The sequence below is a fragment of the Panthera tigris genome, chromosome B3 (genome assembly GCF_018350195.1).
Source record: "Panthera tigris isolate Pti1 chromosome B3, P.tigris_Pti1_mat1.1, whole genome shotgun sequence".
Taxonomy (NCBI): Eukaryota; Metazoa; Chordata; class Mammalia; order Carnivora; family Felidae; genus Panthera; species Panthera tigris.
Window position 1 is genome coordinate 27783435 of NC_056665.1, and position 23287 is coordinate 27806721.

General features: G+C 38.3%; 1 protein-coding gene across 1 annotated transcript in view; it reads right to left on the minus strand.

Annotated features, from left to right (window-relative positions):
- HERC2 (HECT and RLD domain containing E3 ubiquitin protein ligase 2) overlaps positions 1-23287 on the minus strand; it is a 268303-nt gene that overhangs the window by 18746 nt on the left and 226270 nt on the right. The window contains 11 exon segments of the mRNA XM_007098938.3: positions 2149-2310; positions 2924-3101; positions 8302-8516; positions 12626-12824; positions 12924-13039; positions 13438-13593; positions 15417-15542; positions 16360-16478; positions 16561-16719; positions 17157-17288; positions 18094-18201. Of these exon segments, the coding sequence (XP_007099000.2) occupies positions 2149-2310; positions 2924-3101; positions 8302-8516; positions 12626-12824; positions 12924-13039; positions 13438-13593; positions 15417-15542; positions 16360-16478; positions 16561-16719; positions 17157-17288; positions 18094-18201 (1670 nt within the window).

The following is a 23287-nucleotide window of genomic DNA, read 5'->3' on the forward strand; positions in this document are numbered from 1 at the left end:
GGGGAGGAGGATTGGCCAAGAGGACCAGGTTCTGGCCTTTAGAACCTATCCATCTATCCAGGTTAATCAAATCAAACATGACCTTGGTCAGGCTAGTATGAGAAGTCATTTCCACCCGTGTACATCGGGGGTCCAGGCCCTTCACAACCAACACCCAGAAGTTTCACTGGGGCTCACTAACCTAGTCATCACTTTTTCTCAGCCAGCAAGCTATGCTCCTTGTTACCTGTGACTGTTCTCAGACTTAAGTTCTCATATCTGATTTTTTAAAAAAAATTTTTTAATGTTTATTTTTGAGAGACAGAGAGAGATCGAGTGTGAGCAGGGGAGGGAAAGAGAGAGGGAGGGAGGCACAGAATCCCAAGCAGGCTCCAGGCTCTGAGCTGTCAGCACAGAACCCGACGTGGGGCTTGAACCCACAAACTGCGAGATCATGACCTGAGCTGAGTCAGATGTTCGTTCAACTGAGCTACCCAGGCGCCCCTGATTTTTTTAACGTTTATTCATTTTTCAGAGACAGAGAGAGACAGAGCGTGAGCAGGGGAGGGGCAGAAAGAGATAGGGAGACACAGAATCCAAAGCAGGCTCTAGGCTCTGAGCTGGAGCCTGACATGGGGCTCGAACTCAAGAACTGCGAGATCATGTCCTGAACTGAAGCCAGATGCTCAATCAACCAAGCCACTCAGGTACCCCTCATATTTGATTTTAAATTTAAATTAATTAAAAACAATTCTCTCAGTTCTCTCCTCACCCTCACCTCTGTCACAATCATATCAAGTAGTAACTTCCATTCCCCCAATGCTCAACATCCTAATCCCTGAAGGTGCAAAGCCTGTGTCTAAAGCTTTCCTAAGCATAAGAAAGTCTACAACACACAATTTTTTTCATAAATTTGGAAACCTTAAGTAACTGGTAATGTGGTTAAAATACTGTATACCTGCAAGAGAAAAGGAATAAGAAATGATAAGAATGAAGAGGAAGCACTGAGCTTCTGGTTCTCCAGCAGTGCCCACCAGCATGCAGGGATGTCTCCAGGCACATCTCCACCAGGCTTTGGCTCTAAGCACTGCCTGCCAAAACCACTCTCTGCAGTAATGGAAATGTTCTGTGTCCACATTGCCCAATATAGAAGTCACCAGACACATGCTCACACTGAGCACATGAAATGCGGCCAGAATGAGCAAGGAAGTGAATTTTAATTGAGTTACATTTAAACTTAAATAGCCATGTGTGGCCAACAGCTCCTATACTGGGCTGCACAGCTCTGGGAAGAAAAGCTATGCAGTTTCGGCCAGGCTCTTGTCCCATCTGAGGGGGCTCTAGTAGAATGCTGCCCTCCTCCCCCACAGAGCTGTCTGTGGGCTGTAAGGGTCTCTACTCCTCACATGCAGTCCCAGATCCCCAACAAGACCAAACACCAAGCAGAGAACAATTTCTAGTTTTCTTTCACAGCACACATACTCCCAAATCCACAGCAAAGCACCTCAGCTAAATGGCTCCATCATGTTCATGCACTGTAGGCAGCACAGCAGTCAGCACATGATCTAAACACATCAATGAACTTAATCTCTGCCAACTACCCATTCACAAGGGCAAGAGAGTCTCACAAAGTTAAGAAATTGCTCAGAGTCATGCAGATCACATGGAGAAAAGCAATCTGACCCCCAACCCAGGCCTACAGTCTCTTCTCTTAGTGTGTCACAGGATGTCTATTTAACACAGCTTCTGGCTAAGCCAGCTGCAACCCTTTCAGCAAGTACCATTACAATCATAGCTACAGAACTCTGTGAATTGAAAAGACCATGAACAATTTGTTATCCCTTTCTTCAAACAGGTCTATATACTACATAAAACCACAGGTTGTGCTAACTTACATAAATTTCCCAAGACAGCACAAATAGCACTTAATATATCTTAATACCTTTGGGCCTTTCACTTTTTACTCAACTACCCATTATATTTTCTGCAAAGAAGGTAAAGATGAGGTTAAAAGACTCCTGAGAAGCATGCAGAGGGGGATGGGGTGGTAAGCCTAGGAGGGCCTGGGGTGGGGAGGGGCGGGCTCTAAGAGCTCCACAAAGACGTGGAACCCTCAAGTCCCAGATCATTGGGAAAGATGCCTTTCTCCCACTGTGCAGACACAAATACCTTCATGGGTACTTTACAGCCATCACTGCCTCCTCTGCCAAGCTTGCCGTAGTCCCCATCCCCCCAGGACCAGACAGTGTCATCATCAGTGAGACAGAGGGTCTGGGCATCTCCACTACCACAGGCAACATCAACCACGTGGTGGCCCTGCAGTGCTTCCACCTTCAAAAAAAAGAAATCAAAGTTATGCAATCACAGCAGAAAGAAGGTTTACCTAAGGAAAGGCTTTAAAGTACTGTGATGCTCTTGGGTTGGGAGAGTGGGGGCGGTACTATTTTAAGCCTTTACAAAGAATGTGTAATTTTAATAATCATGTAAGATAAGACCAAAAACACCTTCATCAATCTGAACCAAATCAATCTAAACGATAGGAGGCAGGTTATCAGTGTCCCTAGTGAGCCAGTCCTACCACACCAGGAAGTCTTATTCACTGCCTCACCCAAAATACAGTGGGCCTTCTAGAAGCCAAAGCATTTAGCTAGATGCCAGGTAATATTTATTTATATATATTTATATGTGTAAAATATAAATAAAATAATAAAAGGAGATTTCAAATACTATTCTGTTTAAATGACACATGGAATATAAACCTCCTTGTAAATAATGAGGCTAAGACCATCAACTCTAAAAAGAAACTAGAACAGGAAATACTTTTGACTTTTAAAAATCAAAATGGCATAATGACAATGAGAAGCTGCCTCCCCACCACCTTCAAAAGTGAGGGTGTGAGGAGACACCCCAGGCCTCTGAGCACCTTCTCAAGGCGCCTTCTCACCAGCTTTGGCTTTAACTGGTCCTCACTGTCGCTGTGCCCCAGGCGGCCATACCGGCCTTTGCCCCATGTGTAGAGGTCCCCTGCTGCGGTGACACAGGCACTGTGGGCTCCACCGGCAGCAACATCAACCACTTCAATTCCTCTCAGAGACTCAATGACGCGAGGGCGGTCACATGGACTGTAAAAAAGGCCACCAAATATAACTGAAATAGTTTTATTCTTAAATATTTTAAAAGTATTAAATACTAGGCTTTTGGTTTGTTATATACTTATTCAATGTACACTTCTCAAATGAATTGTTTTTTATGTTTATTTTTTATTTTTAAATTTACATCCAACTTAGTTAGCATATAGTGCAATGATTTCAGGAATAGATTTCAGTGACTCATCCCCTATGTGTAACACCCAGTGTTCATCCCAACAAGTGTCTTCCTTAAGGCCCCTTACCCATTTAGCCCATCTTCCCACCCACAACCCCTCCAGCAACCCTCAGTTTGCTCTCTATATTTAAGAGTCGCTTATGTTTTGTCCCCCTCCCTGTATTTATATTATTTTTGTTTCCCTTCCCTCATGTTCATCTGTTTTGTATCTTAAATTCCACATGAGTGAAGTCATATGATATGTCTTTCTCTAATTTCACTTACCATAATACACTCTAGTCCACTCATGCTGTTGCAGATGGCAAGATTTCATTCTTTTTGATTGTCAAGTAATACTCCATTATATATATATATATATATAATGGAGTATGTGTATGTATGTGTGTGTGTGTGTATACACACATACATATCTCACATCTTCTTTAATCTTCTTTATCCATTCATCTGTCAAGGGACATTTGGGCTCTTTCTACACTTTGGTTATTGTCATAAAATCAATTGTTAATTAAGAAGAATCATTCAGACCTGAACTCAAAATTTTATAATTTCCTAAATGTTTTCCTTTACACCAGTTGTCCTAATGCCACTGAGCAGGAGACTTGCTAAATCAGAGGCCAGGAGACTAGTGCCCAAATGTGGGCCAAGTCTGGCCCATGGCCTGTTTTTGAAAGGCCAATGAGCCTAGAATGAATTTTACATTTTTAAAGGTTGTTAAAAAAAAAAAAAAAAAAAGGAAAGAAGCATATATTACAAAGACTAAAATATGTAGGCTACCTGGCTCTTTACCAAAACAATTCATCCACCCTTGCTATAAATCAACATTTCATTTATAGAGTTTTATCAAATGAATGTCAACTAGCCTACAATGTGCCAAGCACTGACAATAAGTTTGTTTTCTTATTACTGAGTTTTGAAAGCTCTTTATAATAATTTTGAAAGTAAGACCTAAGCCAGATGTATGATTGCAAATAATGCTTTCCCAGTCTGTAGCATGTCTTTTCAAACACCCGGAGTTCACATTTTTATGAAGTCCAATTTATCCTGTTTTTCTTTACTGGATCATGCTTTTGGAGTTCTTTCTAAAACTCCTTGTCTGACCTAAAGTCACAAAGGTTTTCTCTCATGTTTTCTTCTATAAGCTTTTGGACTTAGGTTTCACATTTATGACTATGATTCATTTTGAGTTAATTTTGGATACAGTGCAAGTCAAGAAGTTCACTGCTTGCTATATGGTTATCCAGTTGTTCAAGACCATTTGTTGAAAAAGCTCTGTTCTCCAATAAACTGCACTTTTGTAAACTGTGCATTGGAAGTTATAAGGCAGAAATCAAACTTCATTTTTCCACACTCATTATTCAGTATTTGTGGTACATTTTGAGACTCTATTCTGTTCCACTAATACATTTCTCTCTCTTTACAACAGTACTACACTGTTTTGATTACTGTAGCTTTAAAATCAGTCTTGAAATAAGGTAGCGTCTTCCAACTTTGCTCCTGATTTTCAAAGTTGCTTTGATTATTCTAGGTGCTCTGTATTTCTCTATGAATTTTACAATCAGCTTGTCAATTTCTACAGAAATTTTGTTTGAGAAGGGGTTGAATCTATAGGTTAATTTGAGGAAAACTAATAAATCAACAATATTGAGTCTTTTAATCCATGAACACAGTATACTCATTTGTTGATTTTTAAGTCTTCTAAAATCTTCCCTAGCAATATTTTATAGTTTTCTCTAAGTCATCCATGTGTTTTGTTTTTTTTTTTTTTTTTTGGTCAAATTTATCCCTTACTATTTCAATTGTGGGGGAGGGTAATATAAATGGTATTTTTAAATTTCAATTTCTGATTACATTTGCTTAGTATAAAGACAATTGCTTTTTATTTATTGATCTATCCTGCAACCCTGCTAACCTCACTTATTGATTCTAGTAGCTTTTTTGTAAGTACCATAGATTTTCTATATAAGCAATTATACTACGTGTAAAGAAGCAGCTTTAATTCTCTTTCCCATTTGAATGCCTTTTATATCTTTATACTGCTGAACTTCACTTGACAATCTTGAAGTACAATGCTGAATCTTGATAGCAGATGTCCTTGGTCTTGGTTCCTATAGTTAGGGGAAGTTCAGTATGTCATATTAAGTCACTATTAGCTCTATATTTAACAGAGATGCCCTTTATCAAGTTACAGAAGTTCTCTTTTATTCCTAGATCTAATTTGGACATTTTTCAGCCATCATTTCTCAAAATCCCCTATCCTCCTCTCCTTTGGTGACTTTACTTATATAATAGGCCACTTGAGGCTGTTGTCCACAATTCACTCATGTGATATTCATTTTATATGTTTGTGTATTTCATTTGTTTCAGTTTCTATTGTTACGTCATCAAGCTCACTGATCTTTTCCTCTACTATGTTTAATCTATATTAAACACATGCACTGTATTCTTCATCCCAGACTTTGATTAGGGCATTTAAAATACCTTTCAATCTCTAACATGCTTAAGTTTTCCCTCAAGTTTCTTAAAGATATAGGCATGTGGTTAAAATACTGTTTTAATATTTTTATCTAGTAATTCTACTACTTATGTCATTTCTGGGTCAGTTTTAATTGAATGATTTTTCTCTTTATATGGGCTATATTTTCCTACTCTTTTGCATGCCTGATAAATTTTTTACAGCTTTGAGATATAATTGACATATAACATTGTATAAATTTAAGGTGTACAATATGATGAGTTGATACATATATACTGCAAAATGATTACCACAATAAGGTTAACACAGCCATCACCTCACATAATAATTTTTGTGTGGTGTGAACACTGAAGATCTACTCCCTCTGAGCAACTTTCAAGGATACAATAAAGTATTGTTAACTACAGTCACCATGCTGTACATTATGTCCCCAGAATTTATTCATCTTATAACTGGAAGTTAGTACCCTTTGTCGACATCTCCCAACCCCCCAATCCCCAGCCCCTGGAAACCACCAGTCTACTCCAATTCTAGTTCAGTTTTTTTAGATTCCAAATATAAGTGAAATCATAGTGTTTTGTCTTTCTCTGACTGATTTCACTTAGCATAATGTCCTCTAGGTTAATCCAAATTGTCACAAATGCCAAGATTTCTTTTTCTATGGCTGAATAATATTCTAACACACATACTACCACCACCCCACCCCACCCCACATCTTCACCCATTCACCTGTGGATGAACATTTAGGTTGTTTCCATGTCTTGGCTATTGTTAACAATGCCACACTGAACACTGGAGTATAGATCCTTTCAAGAAAATTATTTCATTTTCATCAGATATACACCCAGAAGAGGGATTGCTGGATCACATGGTAGTTCTATTTTTTACTTTTTTCTATGTTTTCCTATAGTGGCTGCATGAATTTATATTCCCACCAACAGTGTATAAAGTTTCCCTTTTCTCCACAACCTCAGCAGCACTTATATCTTGTCTTTTTAATAAAAGCCATTCTAACAGGTGTAAGGTAATATCTCATGGCTTCGATTTTCATTTCCCTGAAAATCAGTAATGCTAAGCAACTTTTCATGTACCTGTGGGTCATCTGTATGTCTTCTCTGGAAAAATGTCTATTCAGGTTCTTTGCCCATTTGTTAATTGGGTTTGTTTGTTTTTTTTTTTTAGTTTTTGCTACTGAGTTATACAAGTTCCTTACACATTTTTGACATTAATCCCTTACCAGTTATATGGTTTGCAAATATTTTGTTATTCTATAGGCTGCCTTTTATTTTGTTGATTGTTTCACTTGCTGTACAGAAGCTTTTTAGTTTAATGTAGTCCCACTTTATTTTTGTTTCTGGTGCTTGTGCTTTTAGTGTCATATCCAAAATAACATTGCAAAGACCAAGGTCAAGGAGCTTTCTCCCTATGTTTTCTTAGAGGACTCTTATAGTTTCAGAACTTATATTTAGGTTTTTAATCCATTTTGAGTTAATTTTTGTAAGTGGTATAATTCAAGGATCTAATTTCATTATTTTGCATTTGAATATCCAATTTTCCCAATACTATTTATTGAAGAGACACATGCCTGGTAATTTCTGAATGGATATAGAACATTGTGACGTTTCTCTTGCTGAGCGCTTGATATGTCTGTATTGATAAAGATATTCCTGAGCTTATGGTTCCTTGTGAACAATTTAATCCTTTCAGGTTTTGCTTTTAAGTGTTTTTGATGGGATCAGAGCAACAGTCTACCTTTAGTTTTTTTACCCACTTTTGTGCAACATCATTCTTAGTCCTCTAACCAATGTTCTGGGAATTATCAGGTTTTGGAAGCAAGCTGTATTGTCTGCCCTCTGTGAGCTCTGTGGACCATTCCTTCTAGTCCTTTTGGGTGGTTTGTTCCTTGGCCTCTGAGTTCCTTGGCCACTGACACATGTGACTGTCAGTATTCACCTCCGTAGATCACTGTATGTAACTTTACTGCCTGTTATCCATTGTCTTTAGGGCAGCTGTTTCATATATTTAGTCTGGTACTTTAAGTTATTTCAGAGATGAAGGTCTTTGTTACTCCAACTGGGCAGGTAATTCCCATTAATTTTTAAAAACTAGAAATTTTGGTTACTTTGTTTAAAAAATATTGTCATTTGTGTGTCCCCTTATCCTCACTCCTTCCATTTCCTCTGTATTTACAGCTTTAGTATCACACATGTTACCAAAATGCCAACTGTTGATTCAGTGAATTACTTGGGATCAGAGGAAGAAAACTTGGGGAGAAGGACGAAGAGAAGCTCAATGTACTTAGTACTTAAAAATCGAAAATTCAGAATTGATTTTCCCCTCAAATAGAAGGGCAGTGGAGGCAAGCCCACACATTGTAACATGAACTTATTTCTGCCAAATGAGTCATTAACATTTAACTTGAGTAGATTATTATAAATGTTGTCCTGAAAAACAAAGTGCCAATATGTTATACAAGAGATAAACAAGGAAAGCATAACATCAAAAATAATGTTTTCACATAATACCTTCTGTTGCCATGCCCCAACTTCCCATCTTCTGCCTCACCCCAAGAGTAAACTTCTCCTTCTGAAGAGAGGGCAAGACAGTGTTTTCCTCCTGAGTTCACAGCTACTTTCTTAATAAACACGTGTTGAATGGATTCAAGTAATGTTGGGGTAGATACCGACTCTGTCCCTCCAATTCCTAGTCTGCCGCCTGCACCATATCCAGTGGCATACAGCTAAGATGAGAAGAATATAAATATCAGATTTTTATCTAAATATCCCTATGTTCTAGTAATTAACAAACTCAATCAGTGTTCTAGATATTTTTACCACAGAGAAATGAATTTTAAAGTTAAAAATCACAGGAATGGGGGCATCTGGGTGGCTCAGTCAGGGTCGTGGGATTGAGCCCTGCACTGGGCTCTGCACTGAGCATGGAGTCTGGTTAAGATTCTCTCTCTCCCTTTCCCTCTGCCCCTCCCTGGCTCACACACATGTGCGCTCGCTCTCTCTCTCAAAAAAAAAAAAAAAAAAAAAAAAAAAAGTTACAAGAATGTTTAAGACTTTTCCATGCTTTATCAAACACTAAAAATGAAATAGTTATGACTATTTAAAATCCCAAGTTCACAAAATGTATTTTAAAAAGAAGATCTTTTCCCTGGAAGCAAATCTCTGATAGTAACACTGATAGAAACACTCATAGAAAAACTATAAATAGATGTAGTATTTCAGCAAGGCTGCATATAAGTCACACAGTAGAATACACTATTTTTCTTTCGTTCTAAGTGAGTAATTATTTCAGTGCACAAGGTTTATCATTAATTTAAAAAAGAATCAGACTGCCTTTTCCAAATGCATGTCAAACATCCCTCCTATAAAAATTTAAATATTGTTTCATACTGTTTCAAATGCATTGCTGCAATGACACAATAGTAAGGAAAACCTCAAGGACTAAAACAGAAAGTGAAACCAAGAACTCAGATTGATAAAAGAGCCCTAAAGCCAGTGTCCCCTGAGAAGGTTTTGAGAATCTTCAGCACACGGGGTGTCGAGGGTAAAGTACCAAGCTTAAAAGGAGTCTCCTTTTAGAAAGATGATCCTCCAGTGGGCCAACTGTGAGGAATAAAAAGAAAACAACAAAGCAAGTTCCCTTTCTCAATCTCAGCACTAAATTATATGGAGAAAAAGCTCTCCTGAGAATTAACAACCATGAAAGGTGGTCATTAGGTTGGTTTTCAGTCTAAATTTATACTATGTATGGTCTAAATTCCTTTGAGAATTTAATTTACAATGACTTAGATTTGTAGTACCCCAGGGTTATAAATTCTCTTTTGATGAGTGATTTCCAACTAAGCCTCAAAGAATTTCTACATAAAATTTTCTAAGGAAAAGGGTCAGCTCATAGTTGAAAAAAGATGCCATGAGGGAGTCAGAACAACAGTCCAATATTATCTTTAAAGAAATAAAAGCTTGAAAGTATCCCTAAGGAATAAGGAATTACAAAATTACCCAAAGCAGAACTTCCAGGGATTAAAAAAACAATAATTGAAATTAAATACCCAGATACATTTAATAGCAGATTATAAATAGGTGACAAGAGACTAGAAGATGAATCTGAAGACATTCTTTAGCATATAGCATAGAAACACAAAGAGAAGAGGAAACATGGAAAGAAGGAGTTAGAGATATAAAGCACTCAACAATCAGAACACATTTTCAGGCAGAGATCACACGGAGAATATGGTAGAAGCAATATCTGAGGCAAAAAAACAGTCTAGGAATTTACCAGAGTTGTTTAAAGACAACTTCTCAAGAGCCAGAAAGCCCCCCTCTCCCATCCCTTACCACCTGGCAAAAACAAAGTAAAACAAAAAAGGGCAATAAAAATATATCACAGCAAAATGCAGATCACTAAAGAAATATCTTAAAAGTAGCCATAGAGAAAAGATTTATTACCTCCATTTGGGTAAAAGTTAGTCTGACTGCTGACATCTCATTAGCAACAATGAAGTCCAAAATCCAAAAGAATAAAACGTTTAACAGGCTGACTGAAAATAACAGTCAACTTAAAATTTCATACTCTAGAACAGGGGTTGGCAAATTATGGCCCATGAGTCAAATCAGGCCCACCATGTACTTTTGTAAATAAAGCTTTATTGGACATAGCCAGACACATTCATTTACATATCATTCATAGGCTTGTTTTCATAGTTGCCAACAGAGACCACATGACCCATAGAGCCAAAAATACTATCACGACCTTTACAGAAAATGTTTGCAACTCTTACTTAGGATAAAGGATAAAATAAAGACATATTCAAATAAACAAAAACAATCTGAGGATAAACCAACAAAAGACTCACTAAAGAAAAATGAAAATATAAAGTAGAAGCAAAATGAAGTAGAAGAAACTGTTTAAAGATATAAGGTCTGAGACATAAGAAATAATGTGAGCAAAGACATGTGCAACATTTGGGTAAATCTGGAAAAATAACAACAAAAATAATAATGCCTATCATTCCCTAATGGGTTTGTGCCAGAACACAGGATAACAAAGTATCAGCTATTTGTATTACTTGGGAGGAGGACAGAAGTAGTAATTCACTTCAGATTTTACATATGCATGTTATAATAACCAGGAAACAATAAAAGACACAGAATTCTCCAGAGAATAGAAAAAGGAGGGGCGCCTGGGTGGCGCAGTCGGTTGGGCGTCCGACTTCAGCCAGGTCACGATCTCACGGTCCGTGAGTTCGAGCCCCGCGTCAGGCTCTGGGCTGATGGCTCGGAGCCTGGAGCCTGTTTCCGATTCTGTGTCTCCCTCTCTCTCTGCCCCTCCCCCGTTCATGCTATGTCTCTCTCTGTCCCAAAAATAAATTTAAAAAAAAAACGTTGAAAAAAAAAAAAAAAAAAAAAAAAAAAAAAAAAGAAAAAGGAAAACAAAACAAAACAAAACACTTCAACCCTTTTTTATGAGACTAGCACAATCTTGATATTCTTGGCAGGCAGTCTCTGATGTGGTTCCCAAGAGTCCCTAATTCACACCCTGTGTAATCCCTTCTCCTTGAACATGGGCTAGACCTAGTGACTCAATTCTAATGGACAGAATATGGCAACAAGGATGGACTGTCACTTTTGGATTAGGTCACACAAGACTGTAACTTGTGTCTTGCCACACCTCCCTTGCTTGCTCTGAGGAAGCCAGCTGCTACAGTGTGATGTGGCAAAGAACTGAGGGCAGCCTCAACCAACAGCTCATGAGGAACTGAATGCTCAGTATAGCCCTGAGGCAACTGCAGCCTGGGGAGAGATCCTAGGTGGGAGGACCAAGCTAAGCCACCTCCAGAGTCCTGACGCAGAGAAACTGCAAGATAATAAACATGCATTTTTAAGTTAATTGTTGTAAGTTAAATAGATATATAATAATAGAGTACCAAAATCAGACAAGGAATATATAAGACAGAAACATTATTATAATCGCACTTTAAGATCTTGGAGCTCCCAAAAATCCCAAAGAAAATATTCACAAACACAAACCAAAAAAATATAAAACATCCTGACCAAGGTGGGTGTCTCCACAGAATGCAAGTGGGTTAAATATAAGAAAACCAATTAATCCAATTCACAACATAAATCCACTAAAGGAGAAAACATCGCTAGGAATAGTTTTTTTTAATGTAGAAAGAGAAGGCAATTTCCTTAATCTCATAAAGATCATCCACCAAAACCTCACAGTAAGTTTGTGAAATGTTCAATCACAGTGTTTACTTTGCAAACTGGATTAAGACAAGAACAAGCCCACAACTACCACCCCTGCTCAATATTATACCAAAACAACCCAATACAATGAGCTTCCTTTCTTCCACACAAAAAGGAAAAAATAAGAGTGGTGAACTGAAAAGGAACAAAACTGATTTACAGATTATGACTCTATAAAGAAGATACAAGAAATCTTGAGATATAGAAAAGAAAGAAAATAGTTGAATAAGGTCACCAAACATAAAGACAATATATATGTATCAACCATTTCATCATACTAGAAGCAATTTTTTAAAAAGCATTACACTAGCAAATAAAAAAAAGGAATACTCTAATGTATTATTGATATGCAAACAGTACACTTTTCTACATACACTGTATTTCAAAATAAAACACTGTAAAGTTATAGAACACATCAAAGATCATACAGAAATATTTTAGAATGATAACTGCTTCCAACAATAAGTACTATTAACCTTGAGATAACGTTTTAATAGAGTCCTTACACATACCATGGACCAATAACGCACTCTAGCCATAGCTGTCTCTTAGTTTTTAACATATGACACACAAAAGGCACCCTTACCTTTCCATCAGCTGTCACTGCAAACAGAGTCTGTTCTCCTCCAATTAACTGCACAGGTCTGAGAGTTGCAAGAGCTTCACATGGAGTGGGAACTTTAACTTTTGCACCTTCGATGCCCCCAAGCTGTCCCCTATGATTATGCCCCCATCCATAAATTGTTCCACTGCCACCCGCAGAAAGAGTCCAGTCATCTGGTCGCCTACAACAAACATTAAGTGAACAATTAACATGGGAAAGAACTGCACATACAACACCTTTCCCCAGTGTACAGCATTATTCTTGGTTCTGATATAATAACCTGTTCATCCACTGCACAAGTTGTTCATCTTGCTCTCTTTTAAAAATGTCGTGGCTCTCGTGGAGAACATCCATGTGTTCACTGTCTGCCATTAACTCACGAATTTTCTTAGCCACCTAGACAACATTATTATGAGATTATCAATAAACACTCACCTCTCAAAAATGAAACACATAATATTAAGGTAACAACACAGGAGTGATCCCGATTGCAGAATCTGAGGGAATGCCAACATCAATACTGTGATTTTATAGTTAATAAGCAAAATCAATACAATTATAATCAAGTCTAAGATATTGGAATGTCTGGGCAGTACTAGTATATCTTTAGTTTACTAAAAATAAACTTTAACTGAAATTCACAGTATGCATTTATTCATTTTCACCTATGTGATTTTTTTCTTTATGGTATCCCTTTGTAAGAGAAATGTTGCTGTGTCTCATAATATTGGCATCTGTTTACACCATGACTGAATAAGGAAAATGTTTTTACATTCCAAAATAACATGCAATACCTCATCAAGAAAAAGACGTGGCAATGGTGTTCTTTTGTCCAGGGCCACAGCAACGCGGGAGGCCATGCAGTACCTTCGGAACCAAGCCCACTTGTGCGTCTCAGCACAGCAAGGGAGAGTGTCTAGCTCCAGGTCACAAGCAAGAGCTACCAGTACCTGTAGCAACCAAAAATTAACAGAACAAGGAAGCTCAGAAATGCAGCTAAGAATCTACTTCACCAACACTGCATGCTAAAGACAGACACCATTACAGGGTTTCTGTGAGTTCTCATTCAGGAGCTCCTTATTCCAGGCTGACTGCCATGTGTCTGCAAGTGTTTTACCACTACCAGTGGTGTGGATTATTCCCACCCAGCTCCTAGTGATGCACCTTATACACAAGACCTCAGATCTGACAACTGCCACAACACTTACTGCCCAAGTCAAGCATCTCAAAGTACACTAATACTTGGCTAAAGTATTAAGGGCTTATTAGGTCATAGTCATTTCTGGAAATTTTTCATATTCAACTTCAGCAATACTTACCCATGTCCTCAAGGAGGCCTGAAATGTGGTGCACTACACACAACCACTCTCTGTGTCTCTCCTAGCCAACCAGCTCTCTCATCACTTTATTTATTTTTAATATGAAATTTATTGTCAAATTGGTTTCCATACAACACCCAGTGCTAATCCCAACAGGTGCCCTCCTCAATGCCCATCACCCACTTTCCCCTCCCTCCCACCTCCCATCAACCCTCAGTTTATTCTCAGTTTTTAAGAGCCTCTTATGGTTTGCCTCCTTCCCTCTCTGTAACTTTTTTTTTCCCCTTCCTCTCCCCCATGGTCTTCTGTTAAGTTTCTCAGGATCCACATAAGAGTGAAAACATATGGCATCTTTCTCTGTATGACTTATCTCACTTAGCAAAACACTCTCCAGTTTCATCCATGTTGCTACAAAAGGCCAGATTTCATTCTTTCTCATTGCCAAGTAGTATTCCACTGTATACATAAACCACAACTTCTTTATCCATTTATCAGTTGATGGACATTTAGGCTCTTTCCATAATTTGGCTATTGTTGAAAGTGCTTCTATAAACATTGGGGTACACGTGTGCCTATGCATCAGCACTCCTGTATCCCTTGGGTAAATTCCTAGCAGTGCTATTGCTGGCTGATAGGGTAGATCTATTTTTAACTTTTTGAGGAACCTCCACACTGTTTTCCAGAGCGGCTGCACCAGTTTGCATTCCCACCAACAGTGCAAGAGGGTTACCGTTTCTCCACATCCTTGCCAACACCTATAGTCTCCTGATTTGTTTGTTTTAGCCACTCTGACTGGCATGAGGTGGTATCTCAGTGCGGTTTTGATTTGTATTTCCTTGATGAGGAGTGATGTTGAGCATCTTTTCATGTGCCTGTTGGCCATCTGGATGTCTTCTTTAGAAAAGTGTCTACTCATGTCTCCTGCCCATTTCTTCACTGGATTATTTGTTTTCCGGGTGTGGAGTTTGGTGAGTTATTTATAGATTTTGGATACTAGACCTTTGTCCGATATGTCATTTGCAAATGTCTTTTCCCATTCCATCGGCTACCTTTTAGTTTTGTTGATTGTTTCCTTTGCAGTGCAGAAGCTTTTTATCTTCATAAGGTCCCAATAATTCATTTTTGCTTTTAATTTCCTTGCCTTTGGAGATGTGTCAAGTAAGAAATTGCTGCAGCTGAGGTCAGACAGGTTTTTTCCTGCTTTCTCCTCTAGGGTTTTGATGGTTTCCTGTCTCACATTCAGGTCCTTCATCCATGTTGAGTTTATTTTGTGAATGGTGTAAGAAAGTGGTCTAGTTTTATTCTTCTGCATGTTGCAGTTGCAGTGTCCAGTTCTCCCAGCACCACTTGTTAAAGAGACTGTATTTTTTCCATTGGATATTCTTTCCTACTTTGTCAAAGATTAATCGTTGGCCATACTTTTGTGGATCTCATCACTTTAAAACAAATATTACCTTAAAGAATGGGCTGTGGAGCAGTTGCTTGCCACCTCTTACAATAGGATCTTCATATTCAAATTGCCTTTGCAAAGCTTCCGGAAGGCCTTTTACCAAAGCAGCAAGAGCACTACCTGTAAAACTCTAAGAAAACAACAAGATTATATCCTAGTAAAGCAATCCAAAATGTAGGGAAAGTAACCATTTTATTTCTGTGAGTCAAAAGTTTTGTTATATTGATACTATTCTCCCTAAAAAATGTGTATTGATATTTTCAAATAGGTTTGATGAACACTAAAATTTAAAAGAAGAGCTTGAAAATTTACCTCAGAATGCTTGGTCTAGATTTCAATACAGCCACTTGCAGGGAACGAGGCCCTTTTTGGCCTACAAAGTCCCATCTCCCAAGATCGTTAGGATCAAGCATCCTTTTAACAGTAACTACCTCATCCAACAAAATAAGGGGATGTGGTGAGCCAGACTTGTTGCAAAGTCTAACAGATACAATCCTATGCTCACAGCCATTGACACATCTTTGTTTCCAAAAATCACAGGCCAGCCTGCACTCAGTATATGGAGTAACATAAAGGAGTCTGGATGGGACAAAAGCAGGCTTATTGTTATGTAGAATTTCCCAACTCTTCTCAGTGACTTAAATTTTTCAAGCAATATTTTTTTAAAATTTTTTTTTAACATTTATTCATTTTTGAGAGACAGAGATAGAGTGTGAGTGGAGGAGGGGCAGAGAGAGAGGGAGATACAGAATCTGAAGCAGGCTCCAGGCTGTGAGCTGTCAGCACAGGGCCTGATGTGGGGCTCGAACTCACAGACTGCAAGATCATGACCTGAGCTGAAGTCAGACACTCAACTGACTGAGCCACCCAGACGCCCCTTAAATTATTCAAGCAACATTTTATTCCCAAAGTCAAACATCTAGAAACTGTGAGGTAATGTTCCGTACCAAAGCTCTTGCTTCTCCATCATTATCTCCAAGTAGCCTGTTTATGTTAATTGATTGCCCAAATTCAGTTGTAAGCAGCTTCCTCAGTCTCTGAAGGGCCCACATTCTGTGACTGGCAGCTTAAATGAGCAGACAGAAAATATCAGAAGCTTGACCATTTTTCCCATCAAGTACAACAGACATAATAAAGGTGCTATTTACCTAAGGCACTCAGCTGTGCACAGGCTGCCAGCGATGCTGCAAGGCGAGGGACAATGCTTCTGTTTGAGGTGAGATTGAGCCGGAAGTCTAACAGACATGTCACCAAGTCCATGGACGGACAGGAGAGGACACAGCGATCAGAAAGGAGGTCTTTAGGGCCTGCGAAATGAGCACTGTAAATGTTTCCATGTTGGACAGGATAAGGGCTACCCCACAAGGAGACCTGTACAATCTGACCAAGAGTGGGCCTCATCTACTCGGATGCCATGCTTAGAGGGTGCCCATGGTACCGCCACTGTCTATGTCACACAACTATGCACTGTATTAGACATTTTATCTGAAAATCAAACAGCTTAAGAAGTTCATTCAACAATAATAACTCCTTTCCCATTAGGTAATGGAGTCCTAACATCCCAACAACTGGGCTACTAAGGTTGCTCTTTGGCAGTTACGATCACCACTGTGGTGGGGCCTTGGGCAGTGCTGGCTCCCAACACAACAGGAGAAGGCAGAGTACAATGTACTAAATGAAAACAATTTATGTGTCCACCTTGCTTGAGTCATCAAGATTTGGACATCGCAAGCCCCCTACTTACCTGCAGCTGGCATGATGGGATAGACTGTGAAGCGCCAGCCCCATCCATTCACAGACCCATCACTGATGAACTTCCACTTCAACTCATCCCCTGGGATGCGTAGCTCACTGGACCAGTCAGACCATTCTCGGCCTAGTGGGGAAAATTATGCCCCAGGATTGGGTTCACTATGTCATGTGATAAACACAAACTTTTTTAAAAACAAAGCAAAATCATTCACACTATGTCTCAAGAACAGCTGGCTCCTCCAACCCAAGTTCTCCAAAATCTGAGTTCCCTCTACTCCTAGTGAATGATATTTAATACATACTGCCCTTCCATACACATTACATCAAGTACTAGGGAAAATGAAGACAGGTGGGCACTGCCCTGATACATAGCTACAACACTGCAGAGCCAGCAGCACACAAGCCCAGGTCAAGGGCTATAGAGAGTTTCCTGGGGAAGGTCTTATGTGATGGCAGTTACCCAGGAAACAGAAGAAAGAGCCCCAGATTTCCTCACAGAGCATGCAATCTTACCAAAACCTGAGCCCAGCCCTTACTGCAGTCAATTATAAACCAAGTCCCTTTAGGAAGCTTTTTCATACATCAAATTTTAGTTTGCACAAGCCTGGTACTCCCATATGTCTTACAGCACCATCTCTAGCTATCTGGGTGAAACTGGGCCTCCAAGATGGCCAATGTCCTGACAAGGACCTACCAGGAACCCAGTAATTCTACCGCCACTGGTGAGGTGCAGATACCATTCTCATAACTATCTTACTCAAAGTACTGTGAACAGGCAGACAAAACCTTCTATACTTTGCAGCAAAATAGCTTACTATCCCTTCCTTTAGTCTCACACAGGAATGAAGCAGTAGCATTCTGTTTAGTAAGTTACTAGTTCTGTTCTACGAAGGTGGGCAGATAGTGTCCTGTTCAACCTCCCTTCACACCTGACCGCACGGAGACAATCCTGTTGACACCATCCATGACTGTGAGAGGGTCGTGGCGCCTCTCTGTAGAGCACTGCCGGTCAAACTCCACCCTGAGTCCTTCTGCACCTGGAGGTCAAGTGAGCACAAAACACACAGTGATCACTCCCAAATGACATACCACAGACAAGGCCATAAGCCGCAACAGACACATAGAAACAGTGAGACTAATATGATGTTTAACAGCTAATGAAAAGCAGAAAGTCAGGAGGAACTGACCTCATAGACAAGAATCTAAGATTGACTGCCTCTTTCCCCCCACTTTATCTCCCACAGAAGACTTCACCTGTGATGGAAAGCCCAAGAATACACTTCTGCTTGGCAAATTCATTTTGTGCTCTCATTTCTGGGCAAATTTTCAGGCTGCAACCTCAGTTGCCAGACCAAACTTTATTATCCCCCCACCCCACACACATTTAAAATGCCACATGAAACCATATTCATCAACATTTAGTATTAGATCTAGAGTCTTCTGTGGGACAAGTTAGCTTACAAAAGAATTAATGAAGAGCAGGACCTAGGTTATGGTGGAGGGAAGAGGTTAACAAATCCCCTCCTTCAAAGCAGCTATAAAACCATTCAAAATTATAAAAGATGATGATATCAGGGCTCTTCAAATAAATTAAAGGCAAACAACAAGTTGAGAAGTGTTTATTCATGAAAAAAACTGCCAAACTTGGATAGAGATGGGAGTACCTATGATGTTCTTGCCTGGGTATGTTTCCATCCAAGCTGGAGGACAGTTCTACCAAGATGGGACTCTGCCTCCAGGGGAAGCTGACTGGTGCAGAGCAGGGAGCAGAAAATGCATGCCAGGGGCACTGCTAATAAAAAGACCAACAAGAAAGCCTCCATCTCCACTGGCCTGAGAACATGGTTTGGCGAGTGAGTATCAAATCTGAGAGGTAAGTATCAAATCTGAGAACTATCCAGAAATTTAACAAGGAGATCATAAAATTCAGAGAGCACAGAAGGGCCAGTGAGGGCATCACGGAGGCCTGGACAAACTGGGATGCGCACGCACAGGAAAACTGCCAAAACAGAGTTCTATGCCCTCCCTGCTCCCACCCGCATGTAGATCCACCAACAGAAGGGGAGATCAACAGGCTTGAGCATAAGCCAAGAGGATACAGAACAAACCCTAGAAGTCAGGCTAGAGAACAAAAATGAGAACAAAAGAATGAAACCGGGACATCAGAAGCCACATGCTGTGAGGGAACCAGATTTCAGAGAGAATTACAGTCATGTTACAAAACAAGTACAGAACACAATGAAAATAACCTATCAACCAATACAAATCTTGAAAAAGAATATCAGAATCCAGATGATACTACATACTACTACCTAAAATGTTCGCTTTTCAAAAAAATTATGAGACAAGCAAAAACACTGAAAAATGTGAGCCATACTCAAAAGTAAAATCAGTCAATAAAAATGAACTCTGATGCCCAAATGCTAGATCTAGCAAACAATAAAGCAACTGAAATGTTCGAAAAATCCAAGAAAACCAGAGAAAATAAGATAACACAGAAAACATGGTAACAAATGATAAGACTGACTTAACAAATATAGAATCTCAATAAAGAGGGAGAAACTATGAAAAAAGTACTAAAAGGAAATTTTGGAGTTGGAAAATAGAATGACCCAAATGAAAAATTCATTAGATGGGCAAAATGGCAGAAAAAAGGGAGTCAAATTGAAGACTGTACCATTTCTCTCTTACTCCTGGAAAATAAGAGAAAAAAGACAGGAAAAATGAGAAAGTCTCAAACACCTAGGGGACAACATTAAGGAATACAAACATATGCATCTGGGAATTTCCTCCCAAGAAACAGAAGAGAAAAAAAGGGCACAGAAAGAGTAATTAAAAAATACAGCCCAAACCTCCTTATTTGATGAAAAACATTAATCTACAGTTCCCAAAATTAATAAATCCCAAGTAGGATAAAACAAAGAGATCCACACCTAGATATTATACTGAAACTACTGAAAACCAAAGACAAAAAGAGAAAATCATGAAAGCAGCAAGATTAAAAAAAAAAGTCACAAAACACCGAGGGGTACAAAATACCATTAATGGCTGCCTTCAATGGACGTCAGAAACCAGTGGGATGACATGTTTAAAATAATAAAAGGGAAAAACTCTAAGATTTCTCAACTAAGAAATCTATATCTAGCAAAACTATCCTTCAAAAAGTGAAGGCAAAATTAAAACATTCCCAAATAAACACATAGTGAGAGAACTGCTAGCAGATATGCTTTAGAAAAACCATTTACAGTATTCCAGGCTGAAATACAATGATATCAAATAGAAACGTGAATCCATGGGAAGAAATAAAAAGCACTGGAAAAGGGAAATATGTGGGTTAAGAGACAGCATAAGTATTTTTTTTCCCTTTCCTTTTCTTAATACTTTTAAAATACAAAATATTACATGGAGCAGAGCTTAGGAAACTATAGTCCATGGGCCATATCTGTCTCACCCCCCATTTTTGCATAGCCTGTGAGCAAAGAATGATTTGTGTATTTTCAAATGGTTAGAAAAAAAATCAAAATAATATTTTGTGACACACGGAAGTTTGCTAATCCTTGACATAATGCAATGATTATCATACCATATACATGTATGTATAACAGATATAGTTACAAGTATGTGGCACAAATTTCTAACATATATAAATGTAACATATATGACAATAACAGCAAAAAGGAGAGAAAAGGAAATAGAACTACACTGGAGCAAAGTTGCTACATTTTACCAGAATTAAGATATTAACCATGAAGTAGATGGTGATATATTCAAATGCTTATTTTAGACCCTAGAACAAACACTAAAAAAAGTGGCTGAAAATCAACAGAGGAATTAAAATGTTACACACGAAAAAATTTTAACACAAAAGAAAGCACTAAAGGAAGAACAAAAGAAGACACAGGCATTAGAGAAAATATAGCAAAATGCCAGATGTAAATCCAACCAAAGCCATAATTACATTAGATATGAATGGCCTAAGCATCTCAATCAAAAAGCAGAGATTGCTGGATGAAAAAAGCAAGATGCAACTAAAAGGTGCATAACCAGAGACAAACCCAGGCTCAAAGACAAAAAAAAGTTCGAAGTAAAAAGATGGAAAAAAATCTAGTATGGAAACAATCACCATAAAAGAAATGGAGTCGCTATACAAATATTACACAAAACAGACTTTAAGGCAAGAAATGTTAATAGAAACAAAAAGGGACATTTCACACTGAAAAAAGAGTCAAACATCAGATATAAATAACAATTACAAAGGTATGCACACCTAACAACAAAGCTCCAAAATATATGAATGGAAAGCTGATAGAAATGAAAGAAGTAGACAAGTCCACAATTATAGCTGAAGATTTCAATATCCAAGTCTCCAGAACTGACAGAATGAATGAAAGAAAATCAATAAGACTACATATTTCAACAGGACTACCAATCATCTTAACCTTACAGATAATAATTACAGAACACTCCCCCAACAAAGGAATAATGTACATTCCTATTAAGCAGACATGAAGCATTCTCTATGATAGACCACATTCTATAAAACAAGTTTCAATAAATTTAAAAGATGTGAAATCATTCAATGTATGACTGAACAACTACAACCATAATTGTATTACAGTGGAATTGAATCAGAAATCAACAAAAGAAGGAAATTTGGGAAACCTCCAATACTTAAACGGCACTTCTAAATAATCCATGGTTCAAACAAGAGATCTCAAAAAAGAAATTAGGAAATATTTAGGCTGAACAAAACTTGAAAACACAGCATTATCATAATTTATGTGGCATAGCCAAAGCAGTGTTTAGAAGGAAATCTGTCACTTCAAACTCTATTAGAAAAGAGGTCTCAATAATCTATGGTTCTACCTTAAAAAAACTAAAAACAAAAAGCAAAAACATATTGTACCTGAAGCAGAAGGAAGAAAATTATAAAGATCAGAATAGAAATCAGTAAAAGAGAAAACAGAAAAACAACTGAAGAACAAATCAAATCAATGAAACCAGAAATTAGTCCTTTGAAAAGATCAACAAAATAAACTTTTAAGATGAATGATTGGGGCGGGGGGCAGAAATGTAGAAGATACAAATGATCAAAACCAGGAAAAAAAGAAGGAATATCACTATTGTGTTATAATAAAATATGTATTTTATTATACATATCTTGTATCTCATCATTGGCACAAAGCTCCTAAGACCCTAGAAATTTTCTGTTAGGAGTGTCTTTTGTCATTCATAAGGAGCCTTTTTGAGCCCACCTAAATTTATGCTAATGCGGTAATTTAGGGTGGGGTCTCTAGATTACCTCAGAATGGGGCTGGTCACCAGAAAGACCAAATGATTAGAGGGCTGGCTCTTTTAATACCACCAAGAAATCTCTGGGAAGGGGAGGTAAGGTGGAGGGGGTATTGTAGATTAAGATACATAAAACTCCTGAATAGCAAGATTTAATAAGACACCAAGCTGGGAGGATGATATACCCCAGTTTCATAGCAACAAAAGCCCCTGTATCAGGTCTTTTCCTGACCTCATCCTATGTACCTGTTCATCTCGCTATTTATTCACCTGCACCCTTTATAATATCCTTTATAATAAACTGGTAAACCTATGTGTGAAGCTAAATAAAGGACACCTCATTTCAAATGAAGTCAGGAGGCTAGAATGGGGAGCTCTCATGCCCTACCATTCTTCATCAGTTGCAGACCCCAACAGGAAGAGAGGTATCTTGCGTTCCCAACAGGAAGAATGTCAATCCTACACAAACTCTTTCAGAGAAAAGAGGAGGAAGGAACATGTATTAAGGCCAGTATTATCCTGACACCAAAACCAGGCAAAGCTATCACAAGAAAGAAAAGCTATATGAATAAATGAATAAATTTTAAAATACAAACCTAAAAAAAAGCTATAGGGCAATACTATTCATGAAAATAGATGCAAAAATTCTTAACAAAATATTAGCAAACCAAATCCTGTAACATATAATAAAGATTATACATTATGAACAACTGTGATTTGTTTAAGATCAGCGTGAGTTTAATATCCAAAAACTGATTTCTGCAATATGCATTACTGAGTAACAAAACACACAAAAAGCATTTGCCAAATCCAACACTCATTCATAAAATG